The 20,240-nt window shown below is 56.2% G+C and overlaps 6 protein-coding genes across 6 annotated transcripts; 5 read left to right on the top strand and 1 right to left on the bottom strand.

The window, feature by feature from the left end:
* Window positions 1-463: 463 nt before the first annotated feature.
* LTHEOB_10782 (Metallo-dependent phosphatase) lies at window positions 464-5,464 on the top strand (the record flags this gene model as incomplete). Its single annotated transcript, XM_035507465.1, has 4 exons — window positions 464-3,121; window positions 3,171-3,416; window positions 3,467-4,046; window positions 4,398-5,464. 4 exons carry the CDS (start codon window positions 464-466, stop codon window positions 5,462-5,464), a joined length of 4,551 nt encoding a protein of 1,516 aa, XP_035367137.1.
* Window positions 5,465-6,349: 885 nt separating this feature from the next.
* On the top strand, window positions 6,350-7,030 carry LTHEOB_10783 (Haloacid dehalogenase; the record flags this gene model as incomplete). The annotated part of the gene is made up of 1 exon (XM_035507466.1): window positions 6,350-7,030. One exon carries the CDS (start codon window positions 6,350-6,352, stop codon window positions 7,028-7,030), a length of 681 nt encoding a protein of 226 aa, XP_035367138.1.
* A 553-nt stretch (window positions 7,031-7,583) lies between these two features.
* Window positions 7,584-8,141, top strand: LTHEOB_10784 (Aldehyde dehydrogenase; the record flags this gene model as incomplete). The annotated part of the gene is made up of 1 exon (XM_035507467.1): window positions 7,584-8,141. The coding sequence occupies one exon, from the start codon at window positions 7,584-7,586 to the stop codon at window positions 8,139-8,141; it is 558 nt and encodes a 185-aa protein (XP_035367139.1).
* A 359-nt stretch (window positions 8,142-8,500) lies between these two features.
* On the top strand, window positions 8,501-10,970 carry LTHEOB_10785 (Serine/threonine protein kinase; the record flags this gene model as incomplete). The annotated part of the gene is made up of 3 exons (XM_035507468.1): window positions 8,501-10,277; window positions 10,330-10,756; window positions 10,805-10,970. The coding sequence occupies 3 exons, from the start codon at window positions 8,501-8,503 to the stop codon at window positions 10,968-10,970; spliced, it is 2,370 nt and encodes a 789-aa protein (XP_035367140.1).
* Window positions 10,971-11,623: 653 nt separating this feature from the next.
* Window positions 11,624-13,446, top strand: LTHEOB_10786 (Aldehyde dehydrogenase; the record flags this gene model as incomplete). Its single annotated transcript, XM_035507469.1, has 6 exons — window positions 11,624-11,680; window positions 11,739-11,866; window positions 11,930-12,265; window positions 12,323-13,119; window positions 13,185-13,380; window positions 13,434-13,446. The coding sequence occupies 6 exons, from the start codon at window positions 11,624-11,626 to the stop codon at window positions 13,444-13,446; spliced, it is 1,527 nt and encodes a 508-aa protein (XP_035367141.1).
* A 679-nt stretch (window positions 13,447-14,125) lies between these two features.
* Window positions 14,126-19,145, bottom strand: LTHEOB_10787 (Lea domain protein; the record flags this gene model as incomplete). Its single annotated transcript, XM_035507470.1, has 2 exons — window positions 14,126-14,713; window positions 14,772-19,145. 2 exons carry the CDS (start codon window positions 19,143-19,145, stop codon window positions 14,126-14,128), a joined length of 4,962 nt encoding a protein of 1,653 aa, XP_035367142.1.
* Window positions 19,146-20,240: the final 1,095 nt, after the last annotated feature.

Consider the following 20,240-nt stretch of genomic DNA (forward strand, 5'->3'; position numbering starts at 1 on the left):
CGCGGGTGCGCCTGGGGTGGTGGTGGTGTGCAGGCGTCAGTCAGCAGCACTAACAAGTGGCTGCTCTCCCAGCCACATCATTGTGCGTTTTCCTGCTCAACCTCGTCTGCGCTGGCGCCGCTCTTCCTGTGATACCCGCATTCATATTCCCAGCGCCGCGCAGCTGGCAGTGTACAAGACGCCTGCGCCCCCGCTGCCCCAGACCCGTCGCCGCCCAACCTCCCATTGGCTCTGTGTCTGCAGCTGTCGCCGTCCGCCCATTGACTTTCCAGCTTTGCGCGACGCGCCCATGTCTTCTCGATAGCACTGCCAGCACGTCTTTTCGCCCGCGCCTTGGTCCTGAACCTGCCGCGCCTCTGTGCGTAACCCTGGTCGCAAACTGACGCCGCCCTGCGACTGATATTTGTTGCAGGAAATGGATCCGCGGTCCAGGCGCAACAGCGGCCACCCTCCGTCCTCTCAAATGCCCCCTGCAAGCTACAACCCTCAGCAGACTGCTTCCTACCGTCGCCATCCTAAGCAGCCCCAGCCCGGCTACGCTCTTGCGAATCATCCCCCAGAGCCGTATCCCGAGGAGATCGAATACGCAAGAGACTACCCTGCCCAGCCACAAAATGGCTCCAACTCGCAGCGCCGCAGGAGGAGCCAGTCAAACCCGCCAGCGGGGAATGGCCAACCACCACTGCCGCTTCAAGATGCGTCCCGCGGCCCTCCCGTCGCGTACAAAGAGCCGTACATGGGAAGTTACGCTGCTCCCGCACGATCACGAAGTCACAAACGCTATGAGCCCGCACCTGCTGCCGTGAGGAGGAGCGCCCAGCCCAATGCGCAGCCGCAACCTTTCCAGATGCCACCTAATTCGACGGAATACCAGCCGTCCCCCACAACCCCAGCAGCATCTACTCCAATTTCTCCTACTACAGACTACTCTGAACGAAGGAGGAGCTCATCTGGCACTGCGGGTGCACAACGGAGCAGGACTGGGTCCGTGTCACATCGTTCTCCGCTGCAGAAGCTGGAGGGCGCTCTGGACGACATTAGCAAGGAGGAACGCCGCGCTAGAATCCTGGAAGCTGAGGCGGCTGCTCAGGAGAGGAGGGGTAGCAGGCATGGTCCCGAGCAGAATGCCCCTGCAGCAGTTGCTCAACCTCGTCATGCCTCAGGCCCAGCGCAGCCGGGCCCCCAGAGAACAGCCAGTGGAAGGCGCAATTTTTCTTTGCCAACCGGTGGTCTTGTGGATTCCCGGCAGCCTGAAAAGGCCAACGTTGAGTTCACTCAACCATGGCAGCAAGCCCCTCGGCAAGAGCAGGGTTCTCAACGCAGGGCCCGTGTTCCGCAATATGATGGTCCCATCGATCCTCAGACCAAGCGGACGTCTCAGGTAGATCCGGACGTTACTCGCTCGACCAGCTACCGTGACCGCAATGTGAAGGTGGAGACGACGCATGCGCGTCAGGACTCTCACTCTCGGGGCAATGGTGCTCCCATGTCCGCAGGAGCTATAGGAGCTGCCGCAGGAGCTGGAATTGGCGTCGCAGCAGCTGGCAATCGTGGATACCAAGGTCAAGACCAACCAGCTGTTGGCCGGAGCAACAGTAGGAAGCTTCAGAAACGTGCTCAGCCCGAGGTGTATCAACAAACAAGCAACCGAGATGCAGCCGTCATGCCGGACTTGCACAAGCAACCTCAAAGCAGCCGGACTGGGCATGCACAGGGCACCCGGGCTGCTACGCGTTATCAGCCTCCGGATCCCTTACCGGCAGAAGCAGTGCGCAACCCTGGTCCTGGACCAAAGTACCAGGTGCCCCCGCAGACTGTAAATGCACAACGTGCACACGACCAGATCGCGTTCGAGAGAGAGGATGCTCACCTTCCGTCCGTGGCTCAGCAGAGTCATACCCATCATTTACCAAACATGTTCCATCGTCATCACCACGAGGAGCGCCGCTACACCTCATCTCAGCCTTTGGATGAATGGAAGACAGCTGAAGCTGCAAGCTTGACAGCCGAAGACTTGGACATTGACAGTGTAGAGACAGAAGCTGACTCAAAAATGCCATGGTGGGAGAAACGTAACTCTCAGCACCGTAGAAGTAGCGGACCTGGTATGGCACAAGTTGATGGAGCCTATGAGGAACCGGCCGGTCAAACTCACTTCACTCCTCCGTTATACATCAAGTGCGGTCCCCTACTACGCTACTGTGGAATGAGGCGCGAACCCCGCATGGGTCGTAGCGACAAGTGGGTATGGAGGGGAAGCGTCATGATTGTGACCATCGACCAGCATTCATCTTATGAAAGACGCCCCACGTTGAGACTCTTTCTCCAGCCGAAGGATCTTTTACCGCCTCCGCCGGCACAGCTTGACGAATCGACCGGTCAGAAACTCGCATCCGAATACGTGGATCCCCTCGCTGGCGAGATAAAAATGTCTCGGACAGGAAAGACTTTATACGTCAAACCGGTAGAGGATCTGGACGAAGAAGCCGATCTTTCTAGACGAGAGGACGACAGTGGGCTGTATGAGGAATCCAAGAGTGCAACCAATCATACCTCCCGCATCAAAAAGAAGGACGGGGAGAAATGTAACAAGTACCGAGAGGTCAAAGGTGTACGACTATACGCTGAACGGGGTGTCACGTTTTGGCGCTTCAACCTGGAGATTGAACTCGGCAAGGACCAAGCTCGTGTAGCCTACCGAATCAACAAAGGGCCGGCCATTGGCTTCTGGGTCCCTGCGCGAGGAGAAACCATGAACATCATGTTCCACAGCTGCAACGGTTTCAGCTTGAGTGTGAATCCACACGAGTTCTGCGGCCCCGATCCTCTCTGGAGAGACGTCTTGAACAATCACCAAACTCGCCCTTTCCACGTTATGATCGGCGGTGGGGATCAGATTTACAATGATGCTGCTACGAGGCAGACCAACTACTTTCGGGATTGGTTGGGCACAAAGAATGCAATGCACAAGCACTCGGCCGAGTTCACCGATGACATGCAGAATGAGCTCGAAGAATTTTACCTCAATCGATATGCGATGTGGTTTTCTCAGGGCTTCTTCGGCATGGCAAACTCCCAGATTCCAATGATCAACATGTGGGATGATCATGACATTATTGATGTAAGACAAGTTTATGTCCACGCTCATTCCGTTCGCTAATGTTCTGCAGGGATATGGCTCTTATCCTCATCACTTCATGAGGAACGCCGTCTTCTGTGGCCTGGGTGCTGTGGCGTTCAAATATTACATGCTCTTCCAACACCAGAGCCTGCCTGATGAGACCGAAATCGATGAGCCATCCTGGCTTCTGGGAGCTGCGCCTGGCCCCTACATCGATCAACTCAGCCGCAGCGTCTTCATGTTCCTCGGGAAGAACGTCGCCTTTGTCGGATTAGATTGCCGGACGGAGAGAATGGTGAGTGGAGTCAATCAGCCCGAAGAATATCTTGCTGACGAAACTTGCAGAGGGACGAGATCCTTAGCGCGGAGACATACTACCGTATCTTTGACCGGTGCCGCAAGGAGATCATCGAGGGCGACACAAAGCACTTGATAGTTCTGCTCGGAGTGCCAATCGCCTATCCCAGGCTGAACTTTCTGGAGAATGTCCTCACCTCGCGCATCATGGATCCTGTCAAGGCCCTCGGAAGGACCGGCATGCTTGGCAATTTCGTCAACAAGTTCGACGGAGGCGTCGAAATCCTGGATGACTTGGACGACCATTGGACAGCGAAGCACCACAAGGCAGAGCGAAACTGGTTCATCCAAGAGTTGCAAGAGCTTGCAGCTGATAAATCAGTCCGCATTACCATTCTTGGTGGAGATGTCCATCTGGCTGCAGTTGGGCAGTTCTACAGCAACAAGAAGCTAGGAATTCCAAAGGATCGTGACCATCGGTATATGCCAAACGTCATCTCCTCAGCCATTGTCAACACGCCTCCGCCAGAGCTGATGGGCGACATCCTCAACAAGCGCAACAAAGTTCATCATCTCGATGCAGATACAGATGAGGACATGATTCCTATGTTCACCCATGATGTGGACGGTAAGCCACGTAACAACCATCATCTGTTGCCTCGTCGAAATTGGTGCTCTATTCGCGAGTATCAGCCTGGCACCACGCCTCCACCCACACCTCCAACAAGGACACCATCTCCGGGCATGCAGCCTCCTAAGCTGACCCGCACGCTATCCCTTACTCGTAGCGACTTTAAGCCTGGTAATCTGGTCAGGCGACTCTCAAAGCGTGATAAAGGGCCGCCTGTTTCTTTCTACAACCGAGACTCTCACGGTGGACACCGTGCTTCCAACTCTGATGAGTTCGGGCAACGACGCCAGAGTTCAGACTCACAAACCCCAAGTGGATATCACACCCCGCAACATGCCGCAACCATAGGCACATTCAACCGTTCCACTGAGTCTTACGGTCAACGCCAGGCATCGATCGCTGACCCTCCGCGCCCGAATCCCTTCCACCGTCGCCCAACCGGTCTTAGCATCAAGGCTGCTCGCAAAGGCGGAGCCTTTGATGACGACGATCCAGATAATCCAGACCTAAGTGCCATAAATCTTGAATGTGGCCTAGATGTCGTCCTGAACCTCGAGGTCAGCCAGAAAGACCCTGCTGGCATCACTACGCCTTACCGCCTCCTTGTGCCCGCACTCTTCTACGACGGCCCACCAGATGAGAACGTCATCAGCGAGAAAAGACCCAGCGGCAGCGGCCTCAAGAATCTCTTCAGCATTCGCAGAAAGAAGAAGAAGGACTTCGAGGACGACGAATACTACGATAGCCGCAGCCCGTCGCCGACAGCGAGCGAAGAAGCGGCGATCGAAGAGCTTAGCCAAGTTGGAGGCTATAACGGTGGCGGCGGCGAAGGCGGACATCCTCTTCCTCGAGACGGTCGCGCAGCTCGCGGCGGTAACGGCTACAACTACGGCGCCGACGGCAGCCAATACCCAGCACGGGGTGGTGGACGGTATGCGCCATCAACGCCGACGACGACTCACCCACAAGCGGATTACCCAGTGCAACCACGCACCATCGCGCCCGTCATGTACGATAGCCCACCTCGCACCAATTCCATGCGTCAGCAGCAGCGTCAACCGCCCGCGGTCGTCCAGTACGGTAGCGAGCCCATAGCTAGCAACAGGCGGCCGCTGCCGCCCCAGCCGCAGGGTCCGCTGCCTCCTACCGCCGTCGACGCAGCAACGGGAGATCGGCGGTATGCTGCACAAGAGATGCACACGCCGCCCAGCGTTCCGAGGGAGATGAGCGGTGCTCGTGATGGCGGTGGTAGACGTGGAAGCGTGAGGAGGGATAGTAGGTACTACGATGACGATGAGCTGAGCGATGAGGACGATTCGTTGGGTAGTTTTAGAAGTTACGGTGACAAAGGCCAAGGGGCTGGAAAGGGCGCGGCGACGGGGAAGAAGAAGAAGAAGTGGATGGTTTGGCGGTAATGGTTTGGTGAGTTGGTCGTGGCTTTTGCGTCCTTTTTATTTCTTTTTCTGTCGTGTTTCCTTTTGCTGCTTGGATTCCCCGTCCTTTGCTTCTTTTACTTCCTCTGGCTTTCTTCTCTCCCCTCGCGTGATGAGTCTAATGCGTGTACCTGCGCACTGCGTACTCTTTCCCGCTTTAATGTTATGCATGAAGGATTCATGACTGATGACCGTTACGACGACTGGTGGGAAAATGGGTTGGGCAGGGTCGCGCGGTAATGATGATGCAGGGCTTGAATGGTTTGATTGATAATTTCTTAAGCACTGTTATCAGTATTCTTTGGAATCTTCTCAGTCGCAGCACTATTCTTCATGGCATAAGCATTTTCATGGTGTGGCTGAGCAAAAAGAAGAATGAGCGTTGACGCGACACTTTTTTTTTCCTTTTCGGCTTCAATGCTATTAATTGCAGGGTAATGAGGCAATAGCAGCGACAACAGGGTTATTTTGGCTTGAAGTTGCCTCTTCCTTCTTGACTCTATCCTTCTATTCTTGACTTGGTGCCTTGTAAGTTCTTACTCCACACAGCTGCTTATCGGAGACCGGGAGTGTCGGAGAACGGCGAGGAACCCAACGACCCGATCGCAGGACACCGCGCTGCATGCACCAGAAATCTTCAACAATGATGCGACTTACGAGGAATTACCAAAGTGCACATCTTCCTTTGCGGTATATAAGAGAGTCGCCATCCTACAATTGTTCGTCATCTACTCTCCTCTCTCTTTGGAAAACCAGTACTGCCACCACAGAAGCCAGCAGATTCTTTTACTGAGCAACCTCCAAATCGCATTCTGAGTTGCAAGCTACCTCAATTGAATCGTCGCCAGAGAGAAAGAGAAGGGAACCATGGCAGCCAAAACCATCGACTTCGAGCCCAAATACATCACCTTCGACTGCTACGGCACACTCATCGACTTCAACATGTCACGCATGGCGCGCGAAGTCTACTCGGACCGGCTCTCAGGCGAGGAGCTGGAGCGCTTCGTCTCGCTCTTCTCAGGCTACCGCGTCGACGAAGTGCTGGGACCTTACAAGCCCTACCGCGAAGTCATCGTCAACGCGCTCTCGCGCACGTGCGCGCGCACGCAGGTCAAATACGACGCCGAGGAGGTGGAGCGCTTCTACGACGCAATTCCGAGCTGGGGCCCGCATCCGGACGTTCCCGAGGGGTTGGCTCGGCTTGCGAAGAAGTACAAGCTGGTGATCCTGTCGAATGCGGCCGACGACCAGATCATGCGGAACGTGGAGAAGCTCGGGGCGCCGTTTCACAAGGTGTTCACGGCGCAGCAGGCGCAGAGCTACAAGCCACGCATGCAGGGATTCGAATACATGTTTAGGGAGCTGGGGTGCGAGCCGGAAGACGTGCTGCACGTGTCGAGCAGCCTGCGGTATGACTTGATGACGGCGGAGAGCATGGGGATCAAACATAAGGTGTTTGTGAAGAGAGGGCACGAGCCGTCGACGCCGGAGTATAATTACTACGAGGTGGACGATATCAAGCAGCTTGCGGGGATGCTTGGGTTGTGACGGGAGACAGTGTGTATAGAAATGATGTAGGAGCTGGTCCAATAAAGTGGCGCTACGCAGATCTCCTCTAGGTCCCGCTTGTGGTGATGAGGGCGAAATCACGATGGACGTCACGTCATGGACGGGAAGCGGACGGTCGGGCGAGCGGTTTGAGGCGATCAAACACCATCAATCTGAGGCATTGGTCCCAAATTAGGCAGCATCATGTTAGCGAGATTCAGGGTCCGCCCCGCGCAAAACGACGGTACGCTTATTAAAGCCACAGCCGCCGGCCTGCGACGACGCGAAACGTTCTGCCTCTTTCCTCGTGATCAGCGTGTTTTACATTGCGCGTCGCGACGCATACGTCACTGCTGCGCCCCTTGCGCTCTCTTAGCGGCAACGCACAGCCGTCGCTTCAACACCACGCCGCTCAGCCGCACTCCCATTTCAGCATCGTCGCTCGTTTTTTGTTCCTCGCCACTCGCCTTCCGCAATAAAAAGATACCCACCCCAAGTCGCGTCCGTTGTTTCTTTCCACCCAAAACGTCAAACTCGAATCTCCACAAAAAACATGCACCTTCGCTTGGGCCTTCTGTCCCTTTTGGCCTCTGTTTCGTTCGCCCGCAACCTCCACAACAATAATTTGCTCCACCGCCGTGACGACTCCACTACCTCCTCGGCTCGTGGCTCCATCTCGGCTGTTCCGCCCAATGTCGTGACCTTGACTGGTCACTCGACCGCATCCGCGACCGATCTCGCGCCCGTCGACGACACCACCGTCCTAACCACCGTCGTCAACGGCCACACGACCCGCGTCACTCTCATTCCCACCGCCGCCGCCTCGTCCGACGGCATCGTCATCCTGACCGGCACGGGCAAGACAGCGTCGGCGACGACTGTGACCGAGTCTGCCAGTCGCAACGGCACCACCTCGCACATGACCATGCAGACGTCAACTTCCCGTGCGCTGACGACGACGGAGAGGGCTGCTGTCACCGACTCCAGCGCTAGTCAGACCGAGTCGGCTGCGGCGAGCAGTACGGCCGCTGCGGTGCCGGCGGCGACGGCGGCATTGGGGTGGGCCGGCCTGATCGGAGTGGGTGCGGGTGCGATGATGGGGTTGCTTTGAACATGGTTGGGATATTGTTCAACTTGGACTTGGCATGCATCATATGACACACGCATTTAATCCATGCGACGTTTCTTTCCTTCCGCAACAGCTATCGGCGTTCGGAGCACATGTATCTTTCCATAATTGATTCTATTTTGGGTTGCTGCTCCTTGCTGTTTCCTGGTGTTTGGCACAGTACTTTCTCAGCCTTGCACTGAGACGCAAGTCAGCTGAAACCCCGCTTTCGACGCGCTCAAACGGCTGACGCAACCGCACTTCTCTCTTTCTCCAGCCTTGAACCCAGACAAATTCTCCAAAAAAAAAAAAAAAAGACTATTCACGCTGGCCGTCTTCGCAGCGTCTGGATTGCTTAAATCATGGGCAGTCGTCTGGAGCTCTACTTCCGGCCATCGGAGGCCAGCTCAGCCTTGCCGCGAAAATACACCGACCTTGAAATTCAGCAGATCGCGAGCATCTTGGAGGAAGGTGAAGAAGAAAGCTGGAGCAAGGTGCCCAGAACATACATCGTTCTAAGGATCATTGGGCGGCTTGACTTGATGAACGACCTCCTCCATTTCGGCTTCACAGATTTCTGTTTTCCAGTGCAAGCGAGATCTCTACCGCCAAGTCTTCCGTCATCAACCCGCAACGCCTTTGTAGAAGCACAACCTGCAGTACTTACCAAATCGGTGAACCTGGAGAAGGAGAATGGTCGACATGGTCATTTTGCCAAAGGGGAACCGGTTCCATTCAAAATCCTTGGAAAGCTCGGCTCTGGCGCATACAGTCAAGTGCATCAGATTCGAAGCAACATTGGCTTCAAGGATTATGCACTCAAGCGGATTCGTCGCCGCATCGCCTTCGGAAATGACGCAAGGGAGGGCTTGAAGCAGTTCATTTCTGAAATGGAAATCATCAAGTCTTTGCGGCATCGGCACATGGTTGAGTTCGTGGGCAGTTATACAGACCCCGATTACCTGGCTCTTGTCATGTCTCCCGTGGCCGAAATGAACCTTGCTCAGCTTCTCGACAAAAGCTGTCGAGCTGGACTCAAACACGCTGAATCAGAAGCGCTGAGGAGTTTTCTGGGATGCCTTGCGTCCGCACTGGAATACTTGCACAGCTGTTCAATACGGCACAGGGACATCAAGCCACAAAATATCCTGATAGAAAATGGGAATATCCTTTTCACTGATTTCGGCTTGTCTAAAAACTACTCCGGCGACATCGACAGCATCACCTCCGGTTTGACCGTCAAAACGCATAAATACTGTGCCCCAGAAGTGGCCGATGGTAGTTCCCGCAACTCATCCTCTGATGTCTGGTCTTTGGGCTGTGTGTTCCTGGAGATGGTCTCTGTACTGAACGGTATCAACATCCCATCGATGAAAGCTTTCTTCCAAGAGAATGGTACCGAAGAGTCATCGTTCCACAGGAATCCAGAGGCAATCACACTTTTCATACGCGAAATCTCGCGCTCGGCCATGGACAACAAAGCTGTTGATATCACAAGCAGAATGTTGGCATTTGAACGCACTTCGAGACCAACAGCTTCCGAGATATTCTCCTTCCTGACCACTCCGCGCACTGAAGACGAGTTCGCCACGAAGTATTGTGGTCTTTGTTGTCTGAACGAATACGCATCGGACTCGCATGATAGCCTCTGCGAGGAGGACCCTTCAGAACATTCATGCCTCAATGCCCAGCCAGATTCTGTTCCAGTCTTTTCCATAGCAGAGTCGCCTACAGACGAAGAAGAGAGACTCAGCGATAGAAAAGCATATCCCCGTGATGGCCTTCGGCTCGCCAGCTTTTCGTCGAATGATACAACGGCCGTAAGCGCAAGTGCGGAAGACTTGAATGCACCCGCCCGCGCCGAGGATTTCAGTGCGGCATCACGCCCTCAGGCACCGGAAAGACGAGCTGCATCTGCTGCAGCAATCCAATCAAGTCTGTCACCAACAGTGCCCGCCAAGTCTTTGACTAGCAGAGTATCAGATGACAAGCCTCCGTGTGTTTTTGGCGTTTCGGTACGGGAAAGCATAGCATACGCCTACAGCGAGATTGCCCTCTACGATGGTTTCGGTAAAGCTTACCTTCATGGACGCGTTCCTATAATCGTAGCAAAATGCGTTGAACGGTTGCAGGAGAATGGTACGCGAACACTGCCAAACAAAAGTAAAAGTAGCTAACAGTGAATGGTTAGATGTGATATGGGAGAAAATCATCTACGAGCGGCCGGTCTTGGAAGCTGATAAGCCATCATACCTTGAAACCCTCCAGAAGACGTTCGATGACGCCAAAGGGTACGGGAAGCAATACAGGACACATGGAGGTGGCACCTCGTACTGGTTTGGCGGTCTCCTTCTCCTATACATGGAGCAACTGCCTGAACCTATCATTCCTTCGGATTTTTATGAGGCGTTTCGCGGTCCTCTTCGCGATAGACAACCGTCGAAATTCCCATTCGCAGTGTCGACGTTGAGCGGTTCGGATGCAACTTCGGTAGTGGATATCTACGCCACACTGATCATGGAATTGCCTTCTTGGAGCAAGATGGTCCTACTCAGCGTCTTGCAGTTGGCAGCTTTGGCGTCCAAGAGGAACGGCCTCTACAGCCTTCCCAAAGTTGGGTTTGTTGCTACATTTCAGCCATGGATCTTATCGCTTCCAAACCACAGAAGCAACCACAAGGAGAGCCGATTGAGCCATGCAGTTATCGAGTTTCTCATTGAGAATATGGAGAAGCTTATTCAGGGCTTACAAGGTTCAAGGGGTGCAGAGGAAACAATACACGACCAATTCGAAATAGGACAAGACGGATACATGGGTTGGTGCCGATATTAGCATGCGTAAAGGGCATCTCATCGAATCTTCACCATTTCAACATCATGGGCTAAGACTTTTGATCGACAAATCTAACCAAATGTGCATTCGACGCCATCGTTTCTGGAGCGGTTGCTTGCTACTCCCCAATGATCTCTCCATAAATACACTCCGTTACGTGAACATAAGCCCAGCTGATGAGGGATTAGTCAGGGCTAACGGCAAGCGGCTATCAAAGCCGGCTTCGCGCTTGCACCCCCTGGACGATGCCCCGCATCACCAACCCAGCAGCTGCACGAATTGCATGTCTTCTGTCACCAGGCAGCAGCCAGTAAGACCCTCTCTTGTCTCCACTTTTTCTTAGCGATAACAAATCCTGCGACTAGTTGCCGAAAAAAATTCCAGAAGGGGAAAATGCACTAATGCAGGCTGCCCTAACGCCGTTTCCTCCGCGCTACTTGCTTACAGCACCATGAAGAAACCAATAATAACGGCATGGCGCTGTGTTGCAAGACGATCACCTGCCACAAGCGCTTAGTGCTCACACAGCCAGGGATACACCTGTATGCCCCGCAGCGGGGTCTCCTCTCTATATCTATTTCTGCCCTCACTGACGCTTCTTTGTAGCTCCAATCCTGAGTAATTCCTCAACTGTGCAACTGCTATCCATCACAATGGCCACTGACGGAGCTTCATCCTCGTTCAAGACGCAGCTCTTCATTAACAATGAAGTATTGCAACCCTGACTGTCTTTCAAAAAAGAAAAAGGTTGCTAACAATTTCGGCCAGTACGTCGATGCCCAGTCTGGGGAATCATTCCCTCTCTACAACCCGGCCGACGAGTCCCTCCTTCACCCGGCTATCCAGGCGGCCGGTCCCGCAGATATCGATGCCGCTGTTGCCGGGGCCCAAGCAGCGTGAGTTTTCTTCTTCTCAACCCTACATACACTTCCCCGCCGTTAACCAAAAGGGGAAAATAGGTTCAAACCTGGCAGTCCTTGGCGAAGCAGCTTCCCCGCCAAGCGACGCGCGGCGGCGATGCACAAGCTGGCGGACTTGATAGAGGCGAATGCGGCGGAGCTGGGCAGACTGGAGACGCTGGCGATGGGCCAGCCGCCGCTGGTGGCCGGGATGATGGCACAGTGGACCGCCGACACGTTCAGGTACTACGCAGGCTGGGCCGATAAGATTGCGGGCGAGACGTTCCCTGCTGAGCAGGATGAGAACGGCGATGGCGGGCCGGGCACGTACAAGATTGTGAAATATGAACCCCTGGGCGTGTGTGCGGGTGTAGGCGCGTGGAATGCGGCGCAGACGTAAGTTATGAAGATGAGAGAGAATGGAAAGATGCAGAAGAACTGACCTCACAACAGCACCTTCGCCTGGAAAGTCGCCCCCGCCCTTGCGGCTGGCAACACGGTCATCTACAAGCCCTCGGAGAAGGCGCCCCTCGGCGTGCTCGCCCTCGGTGCGCTGATCAAGGAAGCAGGCTTCCCGCCGGGCGTGGTGCAGCTGGTCTCGGGCGGCGGCAGCACGGGAGCGCTGCTGGCGTCGCACCCGGCCATCGCCAAAATCAGCTTCACGGGCTCCGTCGCCACGGGCCGCAAGATCCAGGAGGCGGCCATCCGCTCCAACATGAAGCGCGTCACGCTCGAGCTGGGCGGCAAGAGCCCGGCCCTCGTCTTCGCCGACGCCGACCTGGACAACGCCGTCCAGCAGTGCTCCATCAACTTCCTGCTCAACAGCGGCCAGGTCTGCGTCGCCGCCAGCCGCACCCTGGTGCAGGAGGAGATCGCCGACGCCTTCGTCGAGCGCCTCAAGGCCGTCTTCGAGCACACGGCCAAGGCCATGCGCGACCCCACGCTCGAGGGCGCCCACCCGCTGCAGTTCCTGGGCCCCATGGCCGACCGCGCCCAGTTCGACCGCGTCATGGGCTTCATCGAGCGCGCCAAGGCCGCCGCCGCCGACGCCGACAACGGGAAGCTGCTGACCGGAGGCGGCCGCGTCGGCGACAAGGGCCTGTTCGTCGAGCCCACCATCTTCGTGAACCCCAAGCCCGACAGTGAGATCTACAAGCAGGAGGTCTTCGGCCCCGTGAGCACCGTGAGGACCTTCAAGACCGAGGAGGAGGCCATCGCCTTGGCCAACGACACTTCATACGGCCTGTCCGGTGTGTTCTAACCCCACCCCCTCTTATTTTCTATTTATATATTATACTGACCTGAGGCTGAACAGCGACGCTATACACCAACTCCATCTCTCGCGCCCTGCGCGTATCTGGTTTGATCGAAGCTGGCACCGTTGGCGTCAACACAGCCTTCATGCCGAACAACATGACTCCCTTCGGCGGCATTAAGCAGAGCGGATCCGGCAGAGAATTGGGAAAACAGGGTATACTGGCCTACTTGGAAATGAAGACTATTCACATCAAGTAAGTTGTCATTTCAGCGAAGAAAAGACTGTTTTACTGACGGTGAGCAACAGCATGGGCGTCTAAAGAACGTTGGAAAAAGTGGAAAAAGGAGGTGTGACAGTTTCTACTGCGAGTACTTGAATTCCCAATACGTATCTAATGGAACGTACGTATGGAAGGAAATGAATGCTGATACCCCTGAGAAGCCTGCTCTGTATGTGAACAATTACTTTTGATGACCTACATGTCTAAACTCGATCAGGTCTTACTATCTACAAGCAGCAAGTCAATTTTAAATGTATAAGATATCTCATATCCTAAACTATGCTATACTATCACACATCCTTACAAACGTAAAACAACTCTCGCCACCTATCAAAGTGAAGATCAAAGAAGATGGAATACATCAGATGCTTCTCAAAAACAAGGGCGAAAAGAGAAACGCTGATCGAAACCAAACAAAAAAGAAAAATCGTAAAGGAATGCTAATCATGGACTCATGAACTCATGTGAACTTTTCCAAAAAGTCATGCCCAAGGTCAGAATACAGTTTCCCAGCACACACAGAGGCATCGCTCCCAATGGCGGAAAGAGCCGAGAGGATGGAGTCCGCAACTTCCTCCCACAGAAGCCACAGAACTTTCAATCCTTTTCTCCATCAGCCACCGGGGCGGGCCCCGAAGAGTGACTGGCATGCAGTTTTCTCCTTCCTCATAATCAATTACATCGTCACCCATTTTCCCGCTTTTGTAGCGAGCAACATTTACTTGCTGCCGCCACCGAACAGACCGCCGACGAGCGGCAGACCCTTGGCGCCATCGGCCTTCTTCTTGTCCTTCTTGCCGCCGAGAGCTTCGGTGATGCTTCCGAGGCCGAGGCCCTTGAGGAGCTTGTCGATGCCCAAGCCACCGAGCAGACCATTGACGAGACCGCCGAGACCCAAGCCGTTCAGCAGACGACCGACGAGACCAAGCACGCCGGACAGCAGCAGGCCGACAGCGGCGATGATCTGGAAGAGCGGCTCGGTGAGCAGCGCCCACAGGGGGTTGAGCTTCTTCTTGGCGTGCGGCATGTCGGCGATCTTCTTCTTCGCGTTGTCGATCGTCGTCACGACTGTCGTCGTGAGCTCCTTCAGGCAGTCCGCCAGGCGGTACTCCTCGGGAGTTGCCTCGCGCGTGCCAGCGCGACCCTTGGCCTGCGCCGCGATACGGCCATCGGGATCCAGACCACGCAGCGAGCCGTTGCACTCCTGTAGGATGCGACCACCCTCCTCGATGAGTGGCTTGACGTTGTTGACAAGCTCCTCTTCGTCGAGCTCCTCGCGTGGCGTACGGTCGGCAGCTTCGATGTACTATTGGCATGATTAGTATCCGGCGTGTCGGAGAGGATATGCGTTTTGAATGACTTACCTCGGTGATCTGCTTGCACACGGGCTGGACGCGCTCGAGCGTTTGCTGGCAGATGTTTGCCATCTTGTCCGCGAGCTCAGCATCCTCCTTGCGCTTGCGCATCTCCTCGAGCTCCTCCTCAGTGGGTCCTTCTTCCTCCTCCTCCTCCTCTTCTACAATGTTCTCCAAGAGTGTAACCTCACCGACCTTGTTGCCGTCGTTGTCGACGACATATCCGTTGTCATCAACCTCGAGACCAACGCAGTGGCCAAGGTCGCCAGCGGTGAGGCGGCCCATAACGTTACCATCCTCATCGCGGACCTCACCCTCCTTGTTGACACGGCGGCCAGACATGGGGTTGATGCGGCGCTCCTTCTCTTCAGGCTCCCAACGTTCGGCCTTACCAATCAGGTTACCATTCTTGTCGACGATCTCACCCTCCTCGTCGACCTTGTGGCCCAAGAGCTTCTGGACATCCCCCTCAACGACGCGGCCAACGATGCTGCCATCAGGCGTCACAACGTAACCTTCCTTGGCAACTGTAATGTTGTCGAAGCCAGCGAATGGTCCCTCGGCGGTAGTGTCGACGCCCTTCACGAGCTCAGCGCGTCCGATGACGTTGCCGGCATTGTCCCAGATCTGGCCCTGGCCGTCAACCTTGCGACCAACCATTTGCTTGGGGTCTCCCTCAGCAACGCGGCCAACAATGGCGCCAGCAGAGTCGACAACATTGCCAGCCTTGTTGACAGTGCAGTTCGCAAGAGCAGAGAGATCCTCGGGTTGCTCCTCCTCCTCTTGCCATGGCTCGGCGTGGCCCTTGACGTTTCCGAATTTGTCGATGATGTCGCCATCCTCGTCGACCGAGAGGCCGACCAGGCGCTTGGGGTCACCGTCAACGAGCTCGCCAACGACGTTGCCATCGGCGTCCTCGATCTTCCCGCCGGCAACCACGCGCAGACCCTCGAGGCCAGCGAAAGGTCCCTCGGGCTTGGCGACGCGCTCGTTCTCGGGAATGAGCTCGCAGCGGCCAACGACCTTGCCAGTGTCGCCGTGGATCAGACCGTTCTCGTCGCAGCGACGGCCAGCAAGCTCAGAGATGTTGCCCTCAACAAGCTTACCAAGAGGGATACCGCTCTCATCGACAACGAAGCCCTGCTTGTTCAGGACCTTGTTGTCCAGGATGGACAAGTCGGCAGGCTCCTCCTCGGGCTCCTCCTCGAGGGGCTCGGCATGGCCCTTCACGTTGCCGTACTTGTCGATAATATCTCCATCCTCATCGACAGATAGACCGATCAGACGCTTGGGGTTGCCGTCGACGATGCGGCCGACGATGTTACCGTCTTCGTCAGCCACGTTACCATCGGCGACTACACGGAGGTCCTCGAGGCCGGCGAAAGGTCCTTCAGGCCTGGACTCGCGTTCGTGCTCAGGAATGAGCTCAACGCGGCCGATGACCTTGCCTGCATCATTCCAGATCTGGCCCTCCTCACCAATCTTCCTGCCTGCGAGCTCCTTCACATTTCCTTCGACAAGACGAGCAATCGGAACACCCTCATCGCCAATGACATTGCCCTGCTTGTTGAGGGTCTTGCCAATGAGGACCGAGAGGTCAATAGGTTCAGCCTCGGGCTCCTCAGGCTCTTCATAACGCTCAGCGTGACCAATCACGGAGCCCCTCTTATCAATGATGTCTCCATCTTCATCAACAGCACGGCCGACCAGCTTCTTCGCGTCGCCTTCAACGACGACACCGACGACATTGCCGTTCTCATCCTCGACCTTGCCATCCTTGACAACGATGAGGCCCTCGAGGCCAGCGAAAGTGCCCTCTTGATCTTCCTCGACAGGGACGGTCGTGGCGCGGCCGATGACGTTGCCCTTGTTGTCCCAGAATTGACCCTGAGAGTCGGCAGTGGCACCAAGCTTGGAGAGCTTCTTCGCGTCGCCCTCGACCAGTTCACCGACGACGACGCCGTCGGAGTTGATGATCTTACCAGCCTTGTTGACAGTGAGGCCATCGAGGACAGAGAGAGGAGGTAGATTGTCCTCCTCGGCGACTTCGTCGACAATAGTTTCGGTGCCCTCAGGTGCCTCCTCTTGAACATCTTCGCCCACGATTTCAGCGCCCTCGGGGATCTCCTCGCCCTCCTCAACCTGTTGAGGCAGGACACGAACGCGACCGATGATGTTGCCGTCCTTGTCGAGAACCTCACCCTTGTCGTTCAGCTTCTTGCCAGCGCAGTCAGAGAGCTCGCCCTGAACAAGCTCGCCAACCGGGTCGCCGTCCTCGTTGAGCACTTGGCCCTTCTTGTTGACCTTCAAGCCGTCCAAGATGTCGAGACCAGGAATGTACTCCTTCGGGCCCTCAAGATCAGCGAGGCGGTCGCGCAGCTCCTTGGTCGCCTCCTCTGCAGCGTCGCCAGGGATAATCTCGACCTTACCGATGACCTTGCCGTCCTTATCGAGGACCTCTCCCTTGTCGTTGATTGTCTTACCGGCGGCCTTCTTGACGTCGCCCTCGGTGAGCTCACCGATCTCATCACCCTCCTCATTGAGGACCTTGCCCTTCTTGTTGACCTTTAGGCCTTCCAAGATTCTGATGTCGAGGGCAAGCGGACGAAGCCGCTCCTGAAGGTGCTCAGCAGCACCCTCAGCAAGCTCGACTGTGCCGAGAACGTTTCCGTCTTCATCGACGACCTCACCCTTCTCATTGACCGAGAGGCCCTTAACCTTGTTGACATCGACGCCTTCGGCGACCTGGCCAAGGACGTTGCCCTCTGAATCGACGACTTCTCCTTCAGAGTTAATCGGACGGCCCTCGAGGGCCTCCACGCCAGGGAGATCGGGAACCTCGCTTTCGATATGAGACTTGGCACCCCCGATGGCTGAACCAGCCCCGTCGGCCTTGCTAGCAGCGGCGGAAACGGCCTTGCCAGCCTCGCTAGCCTTGCTGCCAAGCTGCTCAACCTTGCTGGTGGCTTCATCAGCAGCACCAGAGACACCCTCAACGCCTCCAACGCCTTCAACGCCTTCAACGCCTTCAACATCTTCAACTCCGCCAACTGCTTCACCGACCTGGTCGTAGAGGCCGGCAGCATCAGGGTGGACCCTGGCGCGGCCAATGACGTTGCCGGCGTCGTCAAGGATCTCACCCTTCTCGTTGACCTGACGGCCCTTGAGCTGGGAAATATCGCCCTCGACAATCTGGCCGACAGTGTCACCGTCGTCGTTGAGGATCTCACCAACCTGGTTAACCGTAAGACCCTTGAGGATCGAAATGTCGGGTAGGTTGCCAGTGACGCCTTCAGCGGCCTCCTGAGCCTTGCGCTTCTGAGCGTCGATCTTCTCGGGCAGAAGTTCGCAGCGGCCGACTAAATCGCCGTCATCATCGAGGATCTCGCCATTATCGCCGATGGCATAGCCTTCAAGGTCTTCGGCATCACCTTCGACGAGCCTGCCGATCTGGTTGCCTTCGCTGTCGACAATGCCACCGTCCGGCTGGACTTCCAAGCCCTTCAGGACTGAAAGATCGCCGACATCGGGGATTTCCTGGCCGGTGACGTCTTCAATAGTGTCCTTGAGGTCGCCAACAGTGTCCTCAGCGGTGTCCTTGACTTGACCAGCGGTATCCTCGACGGTGTCTTTGGCGCCACCAACAAAACCTTCAGCCTCCTTGCCGAGACCTTCGGCGGTCTCCTGAGACTGCTGAACGGGACCGCCCTGTGCAGTTTCCTCTACATCTTCAGCAGCGCCGCTAGCCGTGTCCTGGACATCACCGACAGTGTCTTCGGCGGTGTCCTTTACGGCGCCAGCAGCCTTGCTCGGGTCCTGGGATGACTTGCTAGCAAGGCTGGAAGCACGGCCGGCAAGGTTCCTCGCGCCGCTGAGCACATTGCTTCCAGTCTTCTTAGGGACCTGCTCGGCGCCCTCCTGTAGGTCGGCGGTAGATTCCTGCGCCGATTCCGCCGTGTCCTCGGCGGTGTCTTCAGCCTCCTCGCCGAGGTCGCCGGCCTTCTCAGTGGCATTGTCGTCGTCACTGCGGGCAGTGTCGTCATCATCATCGTCGCCAACAGGCTTGGGTACCTGCTCTTTCAGATCGCCCGTAGCCTCGGAGACCTTTCCAGTCGGTTCCTGTTCGCCGACCTCGCTTGTGGCGCCGCTCGCCTGCTGCGGCGCATCTTCTGCAGTCTTCTTTACACCTTCAACCTTCTCCGAAATGTCGCTCTCTGACGGCCTGGGTGGGAGGTCCGGGTTTTCCGTCTGGAGCTTCTGAGAAGTGGCCTCAGTTGCCTTTTCTGTCGCCTGCTCGCCAAGCTTGGGGGGTGCAGGCTTGCGGCCGAGCTTGGTGGGAGTGCGAGGGGCATCAACGCCCTTTCCGGCAGCGGGGGAAGGCATTCTGTTGGGGGAATTTCGGGATCGGGTACTTGTGGGTGATACTCTAGTAGGTGTGGGAGGAAAGGAATAGTACTGATAATTCGGGGGAGACCTTGGGGGCATAAAACTGCATGCGCAGGGGTATAGTGCGAGTGTGTGGGAGGATTGAAGAGAGAAGGGTACTCAGAAGCGGGCTTGGAATTGTTAAATGGGTGAGTCTCGAGCCACTCCAGTGCGGACGAATGTGTGATGACGTCGAGATGAGTAGCTCTTGAAGGGAGCTCATTACCTAGATGGGGAGCTCGCGCCTCAAGTCTGGCGGGCGCACTGCTGCGGGAAACTTGTTTTCCTAGCGGCCAGTGGCTTCGTCACGTTACGCAGAGAGATGCGAGGGGAACGCAGTCTCCAGCATTGCGTCAGAGTTCTGCGGCTTCAGTAAGGAAGCCGGGTCCAATGGACTCAGACTCCAAGACACCTGTGGCTGGAGAGGTGACATGGGGCGGATGGGCATCGACGATTGGCTTCTGAGCATGCAGCTACGACGGTCGATGCCGCGCGACATGGTGGCGATCGCGACGGGCGGGCTTCTCGAAGCGAAATCTCAGGCCTTAGATGAGACGCAAGCGTCAGCCGGACTGTGGAACGGGGTCCGGAGTGATAGCCATCGTGGGCCTCATTTGGCAGATCAGCATGCGAGTAGCCACTGGGCAGCGGGGCGCGGGAAGGTCTTAACGGCGGAGCAGGGGGGCGGATCGGTAGGAGACGGCACCGGGCTGCTCGACTGGGCGGAGGTCTGGCCAAAAATCTTGGAAGGCGGTGCGGATGACATATTGTGGCGCGTCGTGCTGGAAGTGAATCCCGGCAGCTGCAGCAAACAGGATGGCGGCGGACGTGACGCGCCAGTGGTCGCGCAGTGCGGGCGGGCGATCAACGCTGGTGCCTGTGCGAGCCGCTCACGGCGTGTAGACCCTGTGAACACTTTTGGACGAGCTGCCTGTGCTTTTGCGAATTGGTGCAGCGCACGGCGGATTTGGGGGTTGAGATTGTCGTTGAAGGCGAGGAGGATTGGCGATCCCGCAAACGTCCCCGGACCCCGGTTCTATGACGCCATCCGTA

Source organism: Lasiodiplodia theobromae (assembly GCF_012971845.1).
Source record: "Lasiodiplodia theobromae strain AM2As chromosome Unknown scaffold_41, whole genome shotgun sequence".
In the NCBI taxonomy this organism is placed as follows: domain Eukaryota; kingdom Fungi; phylum Ascomycota; class Dothideomycetes; order Botryosphaeriales; family Botryosphaeriaceae; genus Lasiodiplodia; species Lasiodiplodia theobromae.